At 36.8% G+C, this 20,620-nt stretch overlaps 1 protein-coding gene across 4 annotated transcripts in view; it reads right to left on the bottom strand.

Moving 5' to 3' along the window:
• The window catches only part of HECW1 (HECT, C2 and WW domain containing E3 ubiquitin protein ligase 1), a 455,900-nt gene that overhangs the window by 70,553 nt on the left and 364,727 nt on the right, over window positions 1-20,620 (bottom strand). For all 4 annotated transcript variants that reach the window (XM_036231048.1, XM_016118948.2, XM_016118947.2 and 1 more), the window contains 4 exons: window positions 13,241-13,346; window positions 12,217-12,313; window positions 5,965-6,048; window positions 5,479-5,588 (listed from right to left, as the gene is read on the bottom strand). In XM_036231048.1, coding sequence (XP_036086941.1) covers window positions 5,479-5,588; window positions 5,965-6,048; window positions 12,217-12,313; window positions 13,241-13,346 — 397 coding nt within the window. The remainder of the gene's footprint in view (window positions 1-5,478; window positions 5,589-5,964; window positions 6,049-12,216; window positions 12,314-13,240; window positions 13,347-20,620) is intronic.

Here is a 20,620-nt window from a genome sequence, read left to right as displayed (position 1 = left end):
TTTTATTCTTTTACATTTTCTTTTTTTTACTTTTAAGCAAATTTTAATTTTTTAAAAAATTTTAGTTGACAAATAGTATTATATTAGTTTCAGGAGATACAACATTAAGATTAGACATTTATATAGCTAACAAAGTGATCATACTGATAAATCTAGTACCCAATTGACACTGTACATAGTTATTACAATAGTATTGACTATATTCTCTATGCTGTACTTCACATCCTCATGACCATTTTGTAACTACCAATTTGTACTTCTTAATCCCTTCCCCCTTTGCACTCATCCCCAACCCTACTCCCATCTGGCAACCATCAAAATGTTTTCTGTAGCTATGACTGTGTTCCTGTTTTGTTCATTTGTTCCATTTGTTCCTTAGGTTACAAATGTAAGTGAAATCATATGGCATTTGACCTTCTCTGTCTGACTTACCTCACTCAGCACAAGACCCTCTAGGTTCATCCATGTTGTTGCAGATGGCAAGATTTCATTCCTTTTTATGACTGAGTAATATTCCACTGTATATATGTACCACCTCTTCATTATCCATTCATTCATTGATGGACACTTAGGTTGCCTCCATATTTCGGCTATTGTAAATATGCTGCAATGAATATGTGAATCAACATGTCTCTTCAAAGTAGTATTTTGGGTTCCTTTGGGTAAATACCCAAAAATGAGATTGCTGGGTTTTTCTTTGTTTGTTTCTTTGTTTGTTTGTGTGTGTGTGTTTTGTCACTTGATATAGCCTTTGTTTTAAAGTCTATTTTGTCTGGTGTAAATATTGCTACCCCGCCTTCTTTTTTTGTTGTTCATTTTCATTTTCACAAAATATATTTTTCCATTCCTTTACTTTCAGTCTGTATGTGTCTTTTGATCTGAAATGAGTCTCTAGTAGGCAACATATGTAAAGGTCTCATTTTATTTTCCTTTTAGCCACCTATCTTTTGACTGGAGCATTTAATCCATTTAAACTTGAATTAATTGTTGACAGATATATAATTATTGCCATTTTATTATTCATATTTGTATCTTATTTCTTCTTTGTAAAGAAGTTTCTTTAACATATTTTGTAATACTTTTTTGGTATTGATAAACTCCTTTAGCTTTTTCTTATTTTGGAAGCTTTTTTATCTGCCCTTTGATTCTAAATGATAGCTTTGCTGGTTAGAGTAGTTTCGGTTGTAGGTGCTCATGTCAATCCCTCTCGCCTGCAAAATTCCTGTCAAGAAATCAGATTAGAGTCTTAATGGAGTATGTTTGTAAGTGACTAGCTGCCTTTCTTTCACTGCTTTGAGGGTTCTCTCTTTGTCGTTAAGTTTTGCCATTTTATTTATGATGTGTCTTGGTGTGAGCCTCTTTGGGTTCATCATGTTTGGGACTCTCTGGGCTTCTTGTACTTAATATATATTTCCTTTACTAGGTTAGAGAAGTTTCTGTCATCATTTTTTCAAATAGGTTTTCAATTCTTTGTTTTTTTTCTTCTTCTGGCAACCCAATGATGCAAATATTGATATGTTTGTTGTTGTCCCACAAGCCCCTTAAACTATTCTCATTTTTTAAAATTCTTTTTTCCTTGATGCCATTCTGATAAGGTATTTTCTGCTACCTTATCTTGTAAATTTCTGATTCCATCCTCTACTCCATCTAATCTATTCTTGATTCCTTATAACATATTTTTCATTTCAGTTATTTTATTCTTTATTTTTGACTGGTTCTTTTTGTGTTTTCTATCTCCATTTTTATGTTTTCTATCTCTTTGTTTAAGTTCCCACTGAATTCATCTACTCTTCCCCTCAGTTCATCGAGCATCCTTATAACCAGTGTTTTGAAGTCTGCATCTGGTATATCACTTGTCTCCATTTTGTCTATTTTTTTTTCTGGAGCTTTGTTCTTTTCTTTTATTGGGGACATCTTTGTCTGTCTCCCCATTTTGGCTGTCTCCCTGTGTTTGTTTTTGTGTATTAGGTAAGGCTCCTATGTCTCCTAGTCATAATCAAGTGACTTTATGTAGTAGGTCTCTGTGGACCCCAGTGGCACAGTAACTCTGGTCACCTGAGCTGGGTGTTCCAGGCATGTCTCTTATATGGGTTGTGTATGCCCTATTTTTGTAGTTGAGCCTTGATTGCTGTTTGCATGTCAATGGGAGGAGCTGACCCTCGGGCTGATTGACTTTATGGACTGGCCAGTGACTACAGTGGAGGATCTGTTGTGCGGGGGCTGACCCTGCAGAGCAGAATTCACTTTAGCAGGGGGCTCTGGTATCTGTTGTCTTTGGATAGGGCCCGGGGTGGTTCTCCAGCTTGGTTTGAAGCCGGTCACTGGGCATGCCAGCCCCAGGGCCTTTCAGGAGGTGCCTGCCACAGGCCAAGTTAAGCTGCAGCCAGTGCCTTGCCCAGGACCGCCTAGCATGAGCCACCAAATATGCTTGGCAAGAGGTACAGCGCACGCCAAGACCAGATGCTGCTTGTCTGAGTTTTGTGAACCTTTGAGAGATGTTAGGAAAGTTCACAGCATGAGCCAAGACCTGCCATTTTTCTGGAAAAGCCACTGGAAGCAGCTGGCATGGGCCTGCAAGTTGGGTGGAGTGGTGTCTCAGGGAATCACTAGGGCAGGGCAACCAGTGTAAGCCAGGTTTATGGAGACTGCATGCTGAGAATGAGGAGAGCTCAAAGAAGAAACACCAAATTCTGCTTACAAGACTCACTTCAAATTGAAAGATACACACAGACTGAGAGTAAATGTGTGGAAGAAGATGTTCCATAAAAATGGAAACAAATGAAAAAATAAGGTGGGGTAGTAATATTTACACCAGACAAAATAGACTTTAAAACAAAGGCTATATCAAGTGACAAAACACACACACACAAACAAACAAAGAAACAAACAAAGAAAAACCCAGCAATCTCATTTTTGGGTATTTACCCAAAGGAACCCAAAATACTACTTTGAAGAGACATGTTGATTCACATATTCATTGCAGCATATTTACAATAGCCGAAATATGGAGGCAACCTAAGTGTCCATCAATGAATGAATGGATAATGAAGAGGTGGTACATATATACAGTGGAATATTACTCAGTCATAAAAAGGAATGAAATCTTGCCATCTGCAACAACATGGATGAACCTAGAGGGTCTTGTGCTGAGTGAGGTAAGTCAGACAGAGAAGGTCAAATGCCATATGATTTCACTTACATTTGTAACCTAAGGAACAAATGGAACAAATGAACAAAACAGGAACACAGTCATAGCTACAGAAAACATTTTGATGGTTGCCAGATGGGAGTGGGGTTGGGGATGAGTGCAAAGGGGGAAGGGATTAAGAAATACAAATTGGTAGTTACAAAATGGTCATGAGGATGTGAAGTACAGCATAGAGAATATAGTTAAGTTTATTAAAAAAAAAATGCAGTAGAATTTTACTTTGAATGCAAAAGGTCAAGGTAAGATGAGAGATAATTAATTTATAATTAATAATCTGCCCTGTTAGGTGAATTTGCCCAAGAATGTATAGCTACAAATGAAGAGGAACCAGATAGTAAGATTTATCTAGGGGTAGAGTTATTCTGGAATGTGCAAATAAAATGCAGAAGATCAAGGAAATTTAGAGCATTGGCAATGACATTATGGAAATGATGAAACATGGAATCTATGCTGGATAAGGGAAAGACAGAAAAGAAAGGAAAGGCATCCATAAACTGGGTCCTGATAAGACCAAAAGATTGTAATGAGAGTAGTTGAATAAACATTTTTATTGGAAGCAGGATACTCAGGTGGGTAGTTTAAAAATAATAACGAGGGCAAGAAGATGACTGTGGAAACAAGTGATTGAGGTAGAGGAAGAGAAGGTTACTAAAGACAAGGAGGTCTAGGAGCTAGGAAGCTAGTGAACCGAATGGGGTCTCGGTAGATATTGAAGTCATTCAGAATGATAGAGGGACTTGGAAAGGAGAGGGAGACAGGTGCCATAGTCTTTGAGAATGAGAAACCGAATGGGGTCTCGGTGGATATTGAAGTCATTCAGAATGATAGAGGGACTTGGAAAGGAGAGGGAGACAGGTGCCATAGTCTTTGAGAATGAGAAAAAGGTTTGTAGATGGCAGTAAGTAAAAGAAGAGTTACAGCTGAGTGGTATAAGCAAGGAAGCACAGAAGGCATCAGCCTTACCTTTAGGCTCTGCAGTACCTAAGGTATGAGGAAACCAGTAGCCACCACTTGAAAATAAGTGTCTTTGGTGAAATGCCAGGTTTCAGAATATAGTTAGAACTAAGATACAAGTATATAGATGCAAGTATAATGTTATGTCTAGTAGATTACAGTATAGTTTATATGACTTTTACTACCACTGGTACTACCACTATCCCCCTGGTCATTACTGTGCATTTTACAAAGTACTTTATCATAAATGTCTATGATTCATTATCTCTGTAGCATCTAGGTAAATTTCATTAAGGTCTGGAAAATAGGAATTATGAAATTTAATATCACTATATTTGAATTACATATTATATTTGGATTTTGACCCCACGGCCAAAGCTTGGAAAATAAAAAGTTAAGCACTTTGACGAATAAACTGGATGAGTTCTTAGAGGAATGGTATCAGTAATATCTCTATCAGTAAAGTTGATAACTTTTTACAAAAGTTATCCAAGTAATTCTCATTTAGCATATAACTCTTTACTGTCTCTTACTTTTCTATTTTCAACATAATATCACTCACATATAATGATGTTAAAGTTATACACTGTTACAAAAATTTTTGTATCATGAATAAATTCATTCTAACAGATAAAGAAAATTTCAGGAGAATCATTTCACATGATATAAGAAAACTCTTTGACAACATCTTGGGGACATAATGGCGGTCCCTAGTAACCATATAACCTAGTAACTCCTTAAACTTAATAAAAGTTGCCAAAATTGGTTTCCAATAACATTCTGAGTCATAAGGACAAATGTTTTAGAAAGAGCTCTTCCCTTTTAAGGACTTGTATAATGCATTTGGACTGCAGCAGCAATTTAGTGCAGGGGTCTTGCAGACTTTTCTGCAAAGGGCCAAATAATAAATATTTTAGGCTTTGGGAGCCATTTGCTCTCTGTCACTACTACTAAACTCTACTGCTGTAGTATAAAAGTTGCCATAGAAAATACCTAAATAAACAGGTGTGGCTGGGTTCCAATAAAATTTTATTTATAGACACTGTACTTTGAATTTCATATAATTTGCACATCATGAAATACTCGTTTTGTAAAAAATAAATTAAAATTTAAAAATGTAAAGTGTATTCTAGCCTTGGAGTATTACAAAAACAGGCAGCAATTTGTCAACACACAATTTAGACTGTGCATTCCATTAGAAAATTGAGAGGAGGCAGGGAGAGAGGACAAGCATAAAACTGTCCTTCTTATGCTTTCATCTGGTTGAAACACAGACGGCAACATACAGGAGATAGACTGCCAGATACTCAAATTACCTGGGGAGCTCTGAGGTGAAGAACAGGGAGAACAGCGGGGAGAGAAGCTATACCCAGGGTGAAAGGCAGCCTGCAAGGGGATGTAGGACATAATCTCTTCTTCGAAGAGACTGCAAAAAAAAAAAAAAAAAAAAAAAAAAAGTTAGTTCTCTGTCTATGAGAGCGTGTTCATGAATTGAGGTAATAGTGTTAAACTTGTCAAAAAACAACAAAATCTAGGCACATTCCAGCATGCAAATTCTGTATTATTTTAAACCATAATTAATCTTACAACAAAATCTCCATCAAGTACTATATATAGCTTTTATTGCCTAAATTGTAAATATAAAGAAGGCAATGGATAGCAGATACAAGAATGGGGACCCTACTTTAGTCACAGTTGCTAGAAACCTCTAGACCAAATGATGAGTGTTTCAGTATGGGCTGTAGTAGAGAAGAACTGCCCAGGGTGGCTTTTCCAGCATTGCTTCAGGCTTAGCCCCTTACCTCAGCAAAATAACTAGATCTGCATCACAGGACAACTTTTCAAGCCCATGATTACCCTCAGTCCGAATGTAATGGATTTTCTCCCTAGGATAATATGGGAAAGAAAATAAGAATTACATATCAACATATAAGCTATGGAATGAATCCTTTTCTGATTCCCTTTTTCTCTTCCAAAGTGGCTGAACAGTAATATCTTAGTGACCAATGTATTTTGTGGTATTTTAAGTTCATGCTGCATATTCTGATGATGCTCTACAAGGGATCGCCTCTCCTCAGACTCACACAAACAGAAGCTAATGAACACAACAAAGGTAGGTCATAAAACTGTCCTTCTTATGCTTTCATCTAGTAGAAACACAGATGGCCACTTACAGGAGATAGACTGAATGGTTATGACAGTCCAGAGTGGAGCTGGGTAAAGAAAGCTGCTGAAGGGCTGTTGTGAGTTCATGACATCTTGGAAGCCACAGAAAGAAAGTAAGGGGTTGTCTCTTGAGAAACCTTACGTCTGATTAAAAATATATGAGGGCATGCTAGGCTTAAAGAGAGTCTGGCTTCCAGAACGCATGAGTCTCCCAGGTTGGTCTGAGCACAGGTATCAATTTCTCTCTGTTTGATTATAATTCATGCATCTGATTTTTTTTTATAACCTCCAATTCCAACCTGGAAAATCATCCTAATATCTATGGATAAATATCATTTGTTCTGATCAAATTAACCTTGTAATTGGCATCTCTGACATTCAAATATTTGAATATTACAAATACCGCAGCCAATAATTATTTCATTGTGTGCATGCTTCAAAGATATTATTTTTTCTTTCTCAAAGTGAGGAGAAAAAATCTGGGAAGACTTAGGAACTGATTTTTTTTTTTTTTAAATATTTAACTTTTTCTTTCTTTTGCTTGTTGGAATCCTAACCCCCAATGCGTTGGTATTAGGAGTTGGAGCCTTTAGGATGTGATTAGGTCATGAAGGCAGAACCCTCATGAATGAGATTAGTGTCCTTATAAAAGACATTCCAGAGAGCTCTATAGTCCCTTTTGCTATGTGAGGATATGAGAAGTATGTAAATTGGAAGAAGATCCTCACTCTATGCTAGAGCCCTGATCTTGGCCTTTCAGTCTTGAGACTGTGAGCTCTTTATAAGCCACTCAGTCTGTGGTATTTTGTAGTAGCAGCCCAAATGGACTAAGATTGACACTATCCACTCATCTGCAGAAGCCCCACACCTGGCTATCATTCCTCTCAGCTCCTCACTCTCATGTTCAATCTGTCACTAGCTTCTATTGTTTTTGTATTCATAATATCACCACAAGCTGCTCTCTCTCCTTCATCCATGCTCTACCATCATCCACATGACCATCATCTCTTAAATAAATTAATATCATAGTCTCCTACATAGTCCCTTTGCTCTATCTTTTTTTTTCAGGCTTTATTGAAATATAATGGACAATTAGTTGTTTGTATTTACATTATACAATTAAATGAGTTTTTTTTCAATTATAGTTGGCATACAATTATATACATACAGCACAGTGATCAAATATCAACATAACTGAAAAAGCAATCATCCCACTAAATCTAGTACACCTCTTCCCCTTTATATATGTAATACAACATTATTAACCATCTTACCCATGCTACACTCTACATCTCCAAGTCTATTCTGTAACTATCTATTTATACTTGTTAATCCCTTTGCCTTTTTTTTCGCCATCCCCCACAACTCCTTTCCCATCTACTAGCCCTTAAAATATTCTCTGTATCTATGAGTTTATTTCTGTTTTTGTTGCTATCGTTGTTTATTTTGTTCTTTGGATTCCACATGTACATGAAATCATGCGATATTTGTCTTTATCTGACCTATTTCATTCAGCACAATACCGTCTAGGTCGATCAAGGCAATATCTTTTTCTATCCTCTTCCTTTTAGTCTGTGTGTGTCTTTTAATCTTAAGTGAGTCTCTTGTAGGCAGTGTATGTAGGGTTCTTGTTTTCTTATCCATTTGGACACTCTGTCTTTTGCTTGAAGGACTTAATTCTTTTCCATTTGAGGTACTCGTTGATAGGAATGTAGTTATTACCATTCTTTATTTTTGTTTTTGATACATGTTTGCTTATTTTTGTCTGGGAAGCTCTTTATCTGCCCTTCAACTCTAAATGACAGCTGTCCTGGATAAAGGACTCTTGGTTGTAGATTCTGGCTTTTCTTCACATTGAATATTTTGTGCCAAGCCTTTCTTTTGAGAAATCAGCTGTTAGTCTTATGGGTGTGCCCTTGTTAGTAACTAACTGCTTTTCTCTTGCTGCTTTTAAGATTCTCTCTTTGTATTTAATCCTTGGCATTTTAATTATAACGTGTCTTGTTGTGGGCCTATTTGGATTCATATTTTTTGGAACTCTGAGCTTCCTTAGGTTGTACGTTTGTTTCCTTCACCAGATTAGGAAAGTTTTTCATCATCGCTTCTTCAGATAGCTTTTCAACTTCTTGTTTTCCTACAGGTACCTCTATACATAGATAATTTTTACATTTAATTGTGTTCCATAGGCTCCTTAAATTATTATTATAGTCTTGACTTCTTTTTTCTTGCTATTCTGATTGAGTGTCCTCAGCTTCCCCATCTTCTCTATCGGTGGTTTGATCCACTTCTTTATACACTTTGTTTATTCCCTCTAATATACTCTTCATCTTAGATAATCTGTTCTTAATTTCCGACTGGTTCCCTTTTATAATTTCCATTTCCATTTTTATGTTTTTTTCATCTCTTTTTCAAAGTTCTCACAGAATTCATCTACATTTTCCCTAAATTCATTGATGATCTTTATAACCAGTGTTTGAACTCTACATCTGTTAGATTCCTTAACTCCATTATTCCTGAATCTCTGTTCTGTTCTCTCATATGGTTTCTGCTTCTTTATCTTTCTATTTTGGCTGCTTCTCTGTGTCTGTTTCTATGTACTTAGCAGAGCTCCTAAGTCTCCTGGTCTTATTAGTGCAGCTTTGTGTAGTAGGTGTTCAGTGGCACAGTCCTGAGGTGAGTTTAGTTGCAGGCCAAGTTTATCCTTACCCTGTGCCCCTCTGGAGACACCTGTTAAGATTCAGCAAGCAATCCTCAGATGCTGTGCTCATAATTTCCTCAAGAAACAACACCAGAAGCAAGCCAGCTACCACCAGTGTGAGTCTTGGCGCTGCTCAGTAAGGAGCACCAGACTTGCAGAGGACACACCTGTATATGGCTTAGGTGGGGCCATGAGTTAGGGCAGACAGAGTTTCAGGGAATCCTCTGGGCAGATCGACCTCTGTTATACAGTTTGATGATGTCTCAACTATGGTCACACTGACTCCACCCACTGGGAGAGAGAAGAGCTCAACAGAGGAACAAAGGATACCACCAGCACTTCTGTCCATGAGATAACCTCATCTGTGTCTCTCACTCTGACAACACAGTGTCCCCCTGTAAGTCCCTAGTGCCCCATGTGCAGCCAACCTGGTGATGGTGCTCAGCGTGAACAGATCTGTCACCACGAAAGTCCCCTCAAGGACACAGCCCCTTTAAGAGATGTCTGCAATTGCTGACTGTCACTGCCACAGTCTCTTTCCTATTTAGTAGCTGGGTACCAGGCAGCCTCACATCTTCACCCCCTCCTATCTTTTACTATTGCAGGTTGATTCATTATTTCTCTCCCTAGTTGTAGTGCTTCTGTTCATCTAGATCCCAAGAGACTTTCTTTGTTGTTTGTTCCATGTTCCTGTCACAATTTCGATTTGGTCACAAGAAAGATGAGCCAAGCCTCTATCATCTTTGCCACCCCCCCATCCCGCTATATCTTATGCCCCACCGCCAGTCTAGTTATTCTCCACAGAGCAGCCCAAGTCGTCATTAAAAACTCAAATGTACCTATATTTCTTTGCTGCTGAAAACTTTTTACCCACTTTTTCAATAAAATTAACTTCAGATAAAATCCCAGCTCCTTTCCATTGCTGACAAGTCATGCTCCACAATTTCATCATAGTCCCAATTTGCCCATAAGCCACTTACACTCTACTTGATCCCCACCTTGCATCTCAAGGACAGTTCCTTCTTATCCTTCAGGGTTCAGCTTAGTGCCACCTACCCAGAAAAGCTTTCCTTATATTCAGTAGGAGATAAGTCTGATTTCTCTGCACCAACACATTATTCCCTATCACTGAATTCTGATTATATCCTTCATGACCCTCAATACATTCTGTAGGTATATATTTTGCCTAAAAAACAAAAACTGAAATAAACCAAACTTGTCTGTCATCTATCTCCCTTAATAGATTATCAGTTCCATGAGAGTAAGACCTATGCCTGTTCTGATCTCTACCACATACATAGCCCAAGCACGAACCTCATTCAGAGGTTTTACACAATAAAAGCACTAGTTGAAGGAAAGACTAAATCAGTAAGGACTGTTACCATGACCTTGAAAGTTAATAACTAGGTCTGCAACCTATGTCTGGCTCCATCTTCCCCCTCTATGTATGATTTCCTTATGATTCTCTATTTTCTGCTGAAAACAGTTTTCTGAGACTCATCCTCCACCCTCTTATCCACCAACTGGCTTTGTGGACCCAAGACAATGGCTCCATGGCTCCATGAGAATAGCAATGGCTGAATGGTGGTCACTGTCCTCACTTGGGGACTATAGAGGAAGCAGTAAATTCTTCCTCTAGACAGGGTCATGGGGAGAGGTACTTCTTTTTTTAACTCTTGGACCTTTAAAATGGAGCTGCTTTGCACTCACATCACATCCAGGAGCAGGCAGAGATGCCCTAAATAGAGGAGCCATTCCAGAAAGGGCAAAAGTATGAGAGAATATAGCCTATTTGGTGAAGGTGGAAGATACCATAAGAAAAAGAAAGCACCTAGCACAGGATGAAGAGCTAGGTTAAGGCCAGACTTTGGAGCCCATAGTAGTTATGTTTAGAATTTTTAACGTTATTTTATATACAATGGAAGTCATGGAAGATTTTTTTTTGAAGGCCAGGAGTTATACAATTTAATCTGTGTTATAAGAAGATAATTCTGGTTATAGTAGAGTGATAGGAGATTTCTTTTAAGAGACTCATGCAAAGTCCAGAAGAGAAATAAGGAAGATCCAAATATTAGCCATGATAGAGAGACGAGAATAAAAAGGGATGGAAAAGAAAAAGTGAAAAGATAAATATTTAGAGATGGGGATGAAGAAAAAAAGAAGGAATTGAAATGATAACAGGCAGTTTGGAGGATCTTGGTTCTAATTTATAGAGGTAAAAGCACAGATTTAAAAAAGGTATTAATGAGGGGGTGTTGAAGGGGAAAGAATAGTAAATGATATATTAGCAGGATTGTTAAGGATTTGAATAGCAAAGAGGCTATTTTCAGACATTGGTGATTTATTGAGGAAGTCATATAGAGTTTTACAGTTGTCAGACAGATTTAGAAGATTTAGGAGGTGACTGCATTCCTGTCCACCTTGCCTTTTATTTTATACATATAGCCATTTAAGCATCTCGATATGCCCATAATGGGACTCTATTTTAGTGATGAGGAAATTAAGTGTAGAGGATTTTATAACATGCCTTGATTGTTAGTTCCTATTTAAGCAAGAATTCAAACTTCAAGGGAACATCTATGTAGCTTCAGCTTTTGAAATTCTGGGTAGTAAACTGAAGAAGAAAGATATTTGAATATCTTGATAAGAAAGTGGTATTTAAGTTCAGAGAATATTTTCTCTTTTAACCTCCTTGGGTGGCTATCCCTTTCAAATGAAGTGATTCAGAGTTTCAGAGACTTTTGTTCAAAAATGACCATATAGACAATAGAATTTAAGTAGTTAAAATATATATGCTTTTTGTTTGCTTGTTTGTTTATTTTTGAATATGGTCATCTAATATCTAGTTTACCATTAATTAAATTTCAAAAATAGAAATTTATGTGATGCTTTACATAAATAACTTAATTAAAATTATTTTGCTCCTTTTCTGTGCTTTCCTCTAAATTATGGGACTCATTTTAGCCTCATATGAATGATATGTAACCTGACAATATGACTATCTCTGATTATGACACTTCTGAGAAACTTAGAAGCCCTTGGCCCCTTCATTTTGAGGATTCAAATTACAATTTAAATACATGAATAAAATGCATCAGTAAATTCTGCTCATTTCTCTTCACAGCGGTGTCCCACCTGTAAAAATAGATAGAGAGATAGGGGATTAGAAGGGTGAGGGACACTCTCCTACCTGAGTGTGTGGTTTCTCATCAAGCTTGGCTGACGCTCTTGCAGCATTTCAAAAATGTTTGGCTGGCGAAGAAATGCCACAATCTTGTCATTATATGCTGAAACAGACAAATGCGAAGAGTTGTGGTTGAGTCTGCAGTTCAGAGATAATTTCTCTGATGATTGGAAGGTGGTTGCTTTATACAAGAATTAATATAGAAGTTTGAAGAGTAGGTAATATACTCATCAAAAAATGTAAGATCTAGAGGATTTTTTTCTGTGATATAAAAGCATTATTATTTGTAAGCAATCATATCAAAAGTGAACTAGACCTAAGTTAATCATCTTAATATTCCAGGGACTTAACTAGGTATTAACTCATTCTTATGTGAAGAGACGAAAAATAAAGTAGGTCTTCCATGAAAGGAGTTTCATTCCTCTCCTTTTAACTTCTCTTGGTCATTATGCCATAGTTACTATAGAAAAAGATTATTTATGAGTTCAAAGAAATCATTTTCTGAGCACTTGAAACTTATGACCTATGGCCATGGTCGATTTCTCAGTAGTCATTATGGAGCTATTCAAATCCATGTAGACTCTCACCTCATTTCCCTTAATACAAGTGACATGAGTTTTAAAAAGGGGTAGCTGAGGTTAGAAACAAAGACTGTGTTGACATCCCCATACACACAAGGGAAGAGAGGTCTAAATTAAAAACTGTAATTAATAGCAACAAAATACACCACCTCATTGAACTATGCTCCCCTGGATTCAGCTAACAAATCATTGGGTGGCGTGAAGAAGGGGGATTGAGACTGGAAGAGTAGGAAGGGGGGATCTGTGAGAGAGGATAAAGTGAGGAGGAAGGGGAAAGGGAAAAGAAGCAAAAGGGAGGGGAGGATGGGAGCAAAGGGAAGGGGAGAAGACTACACTATAAAAGAGGAGAATAAACCCCACGGAATTCTCAATATTAAAGGATTCGCAATAAAAAAAAAAAAAAAAGTTAAGTATTGGGTATCCGTGGGTTCAAAAAGCATGATACATACCCAGTGGCAATGACTCATATAGATGCTGACTTCGAATAGCAGCTACTAGGCTGTGTCCTGGCCTGGACAGTAAAGAGGCTCCTCTGTTTCTAGAGACTTCCGAAGCCTAATTTCAAAATAAAATTATTAGCGTTGGAAATGTCACCAAGGGAAGGGGAGAAGGTCTTTTAATGGTCTTTTAGATGGTCTTTTAATGCCAATTTTTCAATATGAAGGGTAAAAGACCCTGACATCATCTAAATTAAAAAACCAATAAAGAGTTGATCTTCAAATGGTGCTAAATAATCAAGTTTTTAAAATATGACTGAGTGATTGATGTGCTCTATTATGGTTTTTTTTATTATTAATTTTTTATGCTGACATTGGTTAATTAAATCTATTAAGTTTCAGCTATACATTTTAACAGTAAGGTGTGTGTGTGTGTGTGTGTGTGTGTGTGTGTGTGTGTGTGTGTGTATGTGTATGTGTGTATATATATATATATTTACACTGTGTGGTCACCGCCCATAGTTAGAGTTCTTTCTGTCACCACATATTTGACCCCCTTTAACCCATCTATTTCCCATCTCCCCTCAAACCCCTACCCTCTGGTAACTATTAGTCTATAGTCCATGTCCATGAGTCTCTGTTTGTTTGTCCTGTTCATTTGTGGCTATTAGGTTTATATCACACATATAAGTGATATCATGTGATTTTGAAACTTTTCTGTCTAGCTTATTTCTCTTAGCATGATTATTTCAAGCTTCATCCATGTTATTGCAAATGGCAGTATTTCATCTCTTCTTATGGCTGAGTGATATTCCATTTTATATATGTACCACAGCTTCTTTATCCAATCATCTATCATAGGACACTTGGGTTGCTTCCATGTCCTGGCCACTGTGAATAATGCTGCTATGAACATCTGAGTGTGAATATTTTTCAGATATGGGTTTTCAAGTCTTTGGGGCAAATACCCAGTAGAGGGACTGCTGGATCATATGGCAGATCAATGCTTAGTTTTTTGAAGGCCTTTCATACTGTTTTCCATGGCAGCCATACCAATTTGCAGTCCCTCCAGCAGTGTATGAGGGTTCCTTTTTCTCCACATCTTCTCCAACATTTATTACTTGTTCTGTTGATTATAGTTATTCTAACAGGTGTGAGATAGTATCTCATTGTGATTTTCATTCGCATTTCCATAATAACTAGTGATGTTGAACTGTTTTTCAAATACAAGTTGGTCATTTGTATGTCACCTACAGAGAAGTTTCTGTTCAGAACCTCTGCTTATTTTTTTATTAGAACTTTTGTTTTTTGTTGTTGTGGTCATTGAGTTGTATGAGTTCTTTGTATATTTTCGATATTAGGCCCTTATCAGAGGTGTTGTTTGCAAATATATTTTCCCTTTGGATGGTTGTCTCTGTACCTTTTGATGATCTCTTTTGCTGAGCAGAAGCTTTTTAGTTCGATGTAGTCCCATTCATTTATTTTTGCTTTTACTTCCCTTGCCTTTGAGGTCAAATTCATAAAACCCTCTTTAAGTCCAAGGTCCTTGAGTTTAGTTCCTATGTTTTCTTCTATGCATTTTATTGATTCCGGTCTTATATTCAGGCTCTTAATCAATTTAGAGTTAATTTTAGTGTGTGGTGATAGACAACAGTCTAGTTTCATTCCTTTGCATGGGATAGTCCAATTTTCCCAGCAACATCTAATGAAGAGGCTTTTCTTTCTTCACGGTATGTTTTTGGCTTTTCTGTTGAAAATTATTTGCCCATATAGATATGGGTTTACTTCTGGACTTTCGATTCTGTTCCACTGGTCCGTTTTGCTGCCAATACCATGCCGTTTTGATTACTGTCGCCTTGTAGAATAATTTGAAGTCCGGCAGAGTGATGCCTCCAGCCTCATTCTTTCTTCTCAGTATGGCTTAGGCAATTACGGGTCTTTTGTGTTTCCATACCAATCTGATGATTTTTTGGTTTCTTTTCTTTAAAAAATGCCAATGGGATTTTGATGGGGATTGCATTACATCTATATAATGCTTTAGGTAATATGGGCATTTTAGCTATGCAGATTCTACCAATCTAAGAACATGGAATATCTCCTTATTTCTTTGCATCTTCTTCAATTTTTTTAATAGGGTCTTGTAGTTTTCATTCTATAGGTCCTTCACATGTTTCATTAAATTTACTCCTAGGTATTTTATTTTTCTTTGTGTTGCAATTGCAAAAGAAATTACTTTTTCCCTTTTTCTTCTAATGCTTCATTATTAGAGTATAGGAAAGCTATGGATTTTTGAACATTGATTGTATCCAGGGATTTTACTGTATTTGCTTTTTGTTTCCAGTAGGGTTCTTGTGGAGTCTTTAGGGTTTTCTATATAGAGAATCATGTCATCCACAAATAGTGACAGTTCAACTTCTTCATTGCTATTTGGATGCCTTTTATATCTTACTGTTGTCTAATTGCACTCACTAAGACCTCCAGTGTTACACTGAATATCAGTGGCAATAGTAGACAGCCTTGCCTTGTTCCTGATCTTAGAAAGAAGGTTTTTACTTTTTCACCATTAGTACAGTGTTGGCTGAGTGTCATATATGGCCTTTATTATGTTAAAACACTTTCCTTCTATACCAATTTTGTTAAGTATTTTGATCATAAATGGATGCTGTATCTTGTCAAAGACTTGTTCTGCGTTTATTGATATGATATTATGATTCTTATTTTGTAATTTGTTTATGTGGTGTATCACATTAATCAATTTGCATAGGCTGAACCATTCCTGTGCCCCTGGGATGAAGTCCACTTGATAGTGGTGTATAATCTTTTTAATATGTTGCTGTATTCAGTTCGCTAGTGTCATACTTAGGATTTTTGTATCTGTGTTCATGAGAGATATTAATCTCTAGTTTTCTTTTGCATGTTATCTTTACCAGGTTTTGGTATTAGAGTAATATTGGCCAAATAAAATGAGTTGGGAAGTATAGCCTTCTCTGATTTTTTGGAAGACTTTGAGAATAGGTATTAAATCTTCTTTGAATGTTTGATAGAATTCACTGGTGAAGCCATCTGATCCTGGATTTTTATTTCTTGCTGGGTATTTGATAATTGTTTCAATTTCCATTCTGCTGATCAATTTGTTTAGATCTTGTGTCAGTCTAGGAAGTTTGTATTTTTCTAAGCACTGGTCCATTTCTTCTGTTAGTAAATTTGGTGTTATATAGTTTTATAGTATTCTTGTATGATCCTTTGTATTTCTGTGATATCTGTTGTAATTTCCCTTCTTTCATCCCTGATTTTGTTTATTTGTGTCCTTTCTCTTTTTTCTTTAGTGAGTCTACCCAAGGGTTTGTCAATTTTATTAACTTTCTCAAAGAACCAGCTTTTGTTGCATTTATTTTTTCTATTGTTTTTTGTTTGTTTGTTTTCAGTTTCATTTATTTTTTCTCTAATTTTGATTATTTCTTTCCTTCTGCTGACTTTAGGCTTCAACTGTTCCTCCTTTTCTAGTTTTTTTAAGATGAAGCATTAAGTTGTTTATTTGGGCTCACTTGTTTTTGGAGATAGCCCTTTAATGATATGAACTTTCCTCTTATAACTGCTTTTGATACGTCCCAAAATTTTAATATGTTGTGCTAACATTATCATTTGTTTCTCTCTTTTTTTTCTTCTCCGACCCAGTTATTATTCAGTAGCATGTTGTTTAATCTCCATATATTTCTGCTTCTTCCTGTTTCTTTTAGCAATTGATCTCTAGTTCAAAGCATTATGATCAGAGAATGCGGTTGGTATGATTTGAACCCTCTTATATTTGTTGAGGCTATTTTTGTGTCCCAGTATGTGGTCAATTCTTTAGAATGTTCCATGAGTACTAGAGAAGAATGTATAAGCAGCTGTTTTGAAATGGAAGGCTCTGTAAATATCAATTATATCTAGTTGGTCTAATGTGCCATTTAAAGATATTATTTCCTTATTGATTTTCTGTATGGATGATCTGTCTATTTCTGACAGTGGGGTATTTAAGTCTCCTACTATGATAGTGTTTTGATCTGTTTGTCCCTTTAGTTCTGTTAGTAATTGCTTTACATATTTTGGGGCTCTCTGATTGGTAGCATAGATATTAAAATAAGTATTATGTCTTCTTGGTGCACGATTCCCTTTATTATTATAAAGTGTCCCTCAGGATCTTTCCTTACCTTTTTTATTTTGAAGTCTATTTTGTCTGATATTAGTACCATTACTTCCACTTTTCTCTGATTGTCTTTTGATTGAAATATCATTTTCCACTCTTTCACTTTGAGTCTGTATTTGTCTTTGGAGCTCAGATGTGTCTCCTAAAGGCAATATATTGTTGTGTTTTGTTTTTTGATCCATTCTGCAACTCTGTGCCTTTGTGTTGGTGAGTTCAGTCCATTTACATTTAGGATGATTATTGAAATATGAGGTCTTCTTATAGCCATTTTATCTTTTTCTTTCTGATAGCTTAATGTTTCCATTGTTCCCTTGTCCTTGTGTTTCTGTATTTTTTATTTAAGTTGGTGTCTGTGTGTTTTGCCTCTGGTTCTTCTTGTTTTATATTTTAAACTTTAGTTCTGAATTATTGGTGTGTGGTTACCATCATAAATATAAAAAAAAGATAGTTATATATATACACACACACATATATATATAGTCATCCGTTTTCTTCTGCACATGCCTTATTTCTATTCTCCTTTGCAAATTTGAAAATTTAAATTCTTTCCTTTTTAGTCATTGTTTTTTCAATTTGTCCCTATGTATGCTGAACATTCATTACTATTTTGATATAGCAATTCTCTTCTTATTTTAAGCATATAATGCTCTGTGTTTAGTATAGGTTGTACTCGTCTTGTTCTATTTGCCCGATAGTCACTTTACTCCTGATCATATATATTGTTTTTGTCATTTTGTTTTAGGTTAGCTGACCCCTTTCAGTATTTCCTGTAGTGCAGACCTCGTAGTGGAGAATTCCCTCAATTTTTGCATGTCTGGAGAGGTCTTAATTTCTCCTTCATATCTAAAGGAGAGCTTAGCTGGATACAGTACTCTTGGCTAGTATTTTCTTTCACTTAATATTTTGAATATTTGATTCCACTCCTTTCTAGTTTATAAGGTAGTGCTGAAAAGTCTGACGATAATTTAATGGGTTTTTCTTTCTAAGTTGTCATTTTATTCTCCCTGGAGGCCCTCAGAATTTTATCTTTGTCATTGATTTTTGATAATTTTAATACAATGTGTCTTGGTGAAGCCCTTTTTGGGTTGAAATCATTGGGTGCTCTGTTGACTTATTGAACTCCAAGCTCCAGTGCATTCCTCAGATTTGGGAAATTCTTGTCAACTATTTTTCTGAAAATGCTTTCTAGTCCCTGCTATCTTTTTCTTGCCTTCGATGATGCTTATTATTCTTATGTTTCCTCTTCTGATGGTATCAGTTAGTTTTTGTACTTCTGCATTATTATTTTTCTTTTTTTTCATTAATTATTATTACCATTTATGGCTATAGCACTTGGTCTTTCTAGGTGGTCTCCCATTGAAGTACTAACCAGATCCAACCCTGCCTAGCTTCCAAGATTAGACATTAGGCTAATTCAGGATGGCGTGGCCGTAGATCATAAACTGTGGCTTCACTGGGGCACAAAAACAGGACCTTCTGCATGTAAAGCAGATGTACTAACCATTACACTATGAAACCACTTCCTCTATCATTATTTTTCATTCTTTGGTTTCTCTTTTCTTCCTTCTGATTTATTTCTAGATTTTGGTTTTCCATATCACTGATCCTTTCCTCCATTTGGCCGACTCTATTTCCCAAGCTTGCTATTTCATTTTTCAACTCCTGTAGTGTGTGTTTTTATCTCCAAAAGATCTATTCTGTTTTTTTTTGGGGGGGGGGAGGGGGAGGGTCTAATCTCTTTGCTCTGCTCATTTAGGTGTTTTTTTCAATTCCTGAAATTGTTGATATGACTCATTTTGGAACTCACTGAGTTTTTTCAGAAGTACCATCCTGAATTCTCTGTCATTTAAGGTGCATATTTCTATTTCTGTAAGTTTATTTTCTGAAGATTTTTTACTTTCTGAGATCCCTTGTCTCCTTGGTTGTTTATGGTGTTTAATGGAGTATTTCTCCACATGGACATTAATGGAAGTGTATTCTGTTGTTTTTCCAGAAGGAAGATTTATTATATAAAGGTCTCTCTTTAACTTGTTGCAAAGAAGGTGCTTTTCTTTTGATTTCTAGTAGGTGGTGTGTAAGCCTCTTGGATCCCTGCTTTATATAAAGCCTTAATAATGCCTTTTTTTGGTAGGTATTTAATCATGTTTGCTACCCTCAGTCCCTGTCAACGTTAGCAACAATTTCATTAGCATTTGCTCTGATTCCCCTAGGGCTCTGGGTATTCTGTCTTGGAGGATATGGTGGAGGGTCTCTGGGTTGGGAGTTGGAGGCTGTGGCTCAGCCTCGGTTTTGCATTCATGGCTGGTAAAAATCAAATGTTTTCCTGCTGTTCTGCTTCTCTGCTTTTTGCCCTGATGACTGGGCCATGCCACAGGCTGGGTGAAGCTTACAGCACTCCCAGGTAGAACTATTCAGGGATATCACTGCACCTTCTCTTCTCCCCTTCTTCCTGCAGGGAGCTCTGGCACCTGTGAGAGGCAACTTCTTTATTTCTCTCAGTCCACCACCCAATACCCTGGGTTCTGACCTGTTGTAGCTCTTATGCACAGATCCCATGCTCAGACATGCTCGTATGCAGTTTGAGTGTTTTTGTTGATTTTTAGATGTTCAGCTCATTGTTGTTACAAGGGGAGAGATCTGGGGATGTCTCTCATTTTGCCATGTTTCTCCAAACTTCTGTTATAGTTTTTAAGAAAGCATGCTAAATGTCATGAATATTAATACTCTGAATTAATACTCTGACATCAGTATGGCACATTAGTAACACCCCTTTATTTCTCCTCTTAAATTTACAACAAATAGGACCACTATAATTTAACTCAAGATCCCTACTCAACATACAAAATGTCTGAGAGATCCATGCATTGAACTTTCTGAAGGTGGGTATATTGTAATGGGCAGAGCATGTGGGAAAAAGGGAAGGGAAGAGACAGAGACAACAGCAGCATTCTGGTGCCAGTTGTAACCCCAGCTTATGTGTTAGTGATGGAGGAGTTGGAAGACAGCCTTCCTCACAGCAGCCCAGAGAGTAGGAGAAACAGAAGCAAAATTCTGGCCTGAGTAGCCAGCATCCCCTGTGGCTAAACACAGTGATCAAATATGGTGCAACAGTGTGGCACCTGTGACTAACAGCTGCCATTAACTTTAAGAAGCCATGCCACAGACTTATAAACCCACCTCTCCTTGCCCTGTCATCACCCCCATTT

Source organism: Rousettus aegyptiacus, unplaced genomic scaffold, assembly GCF_014176215.1.
Source record: "Rousettus aegyptiacus isolate mRouAeg1 unplaced genomic scaffold, mRouAeg1.p scaffold_m13_p_13, whole genome shotgun sequence".
Taxonomy (NCBI): domain Eukaryota; kingdom Metazoa; phylum Chordata; class Mammalia; order Chiroptera; family Pteropodidae; genus Rousettus; species Rousettus aegyptiacus.
This window is presented reverse-complemented; position numbering and strand designations above follow the sequence as displayed.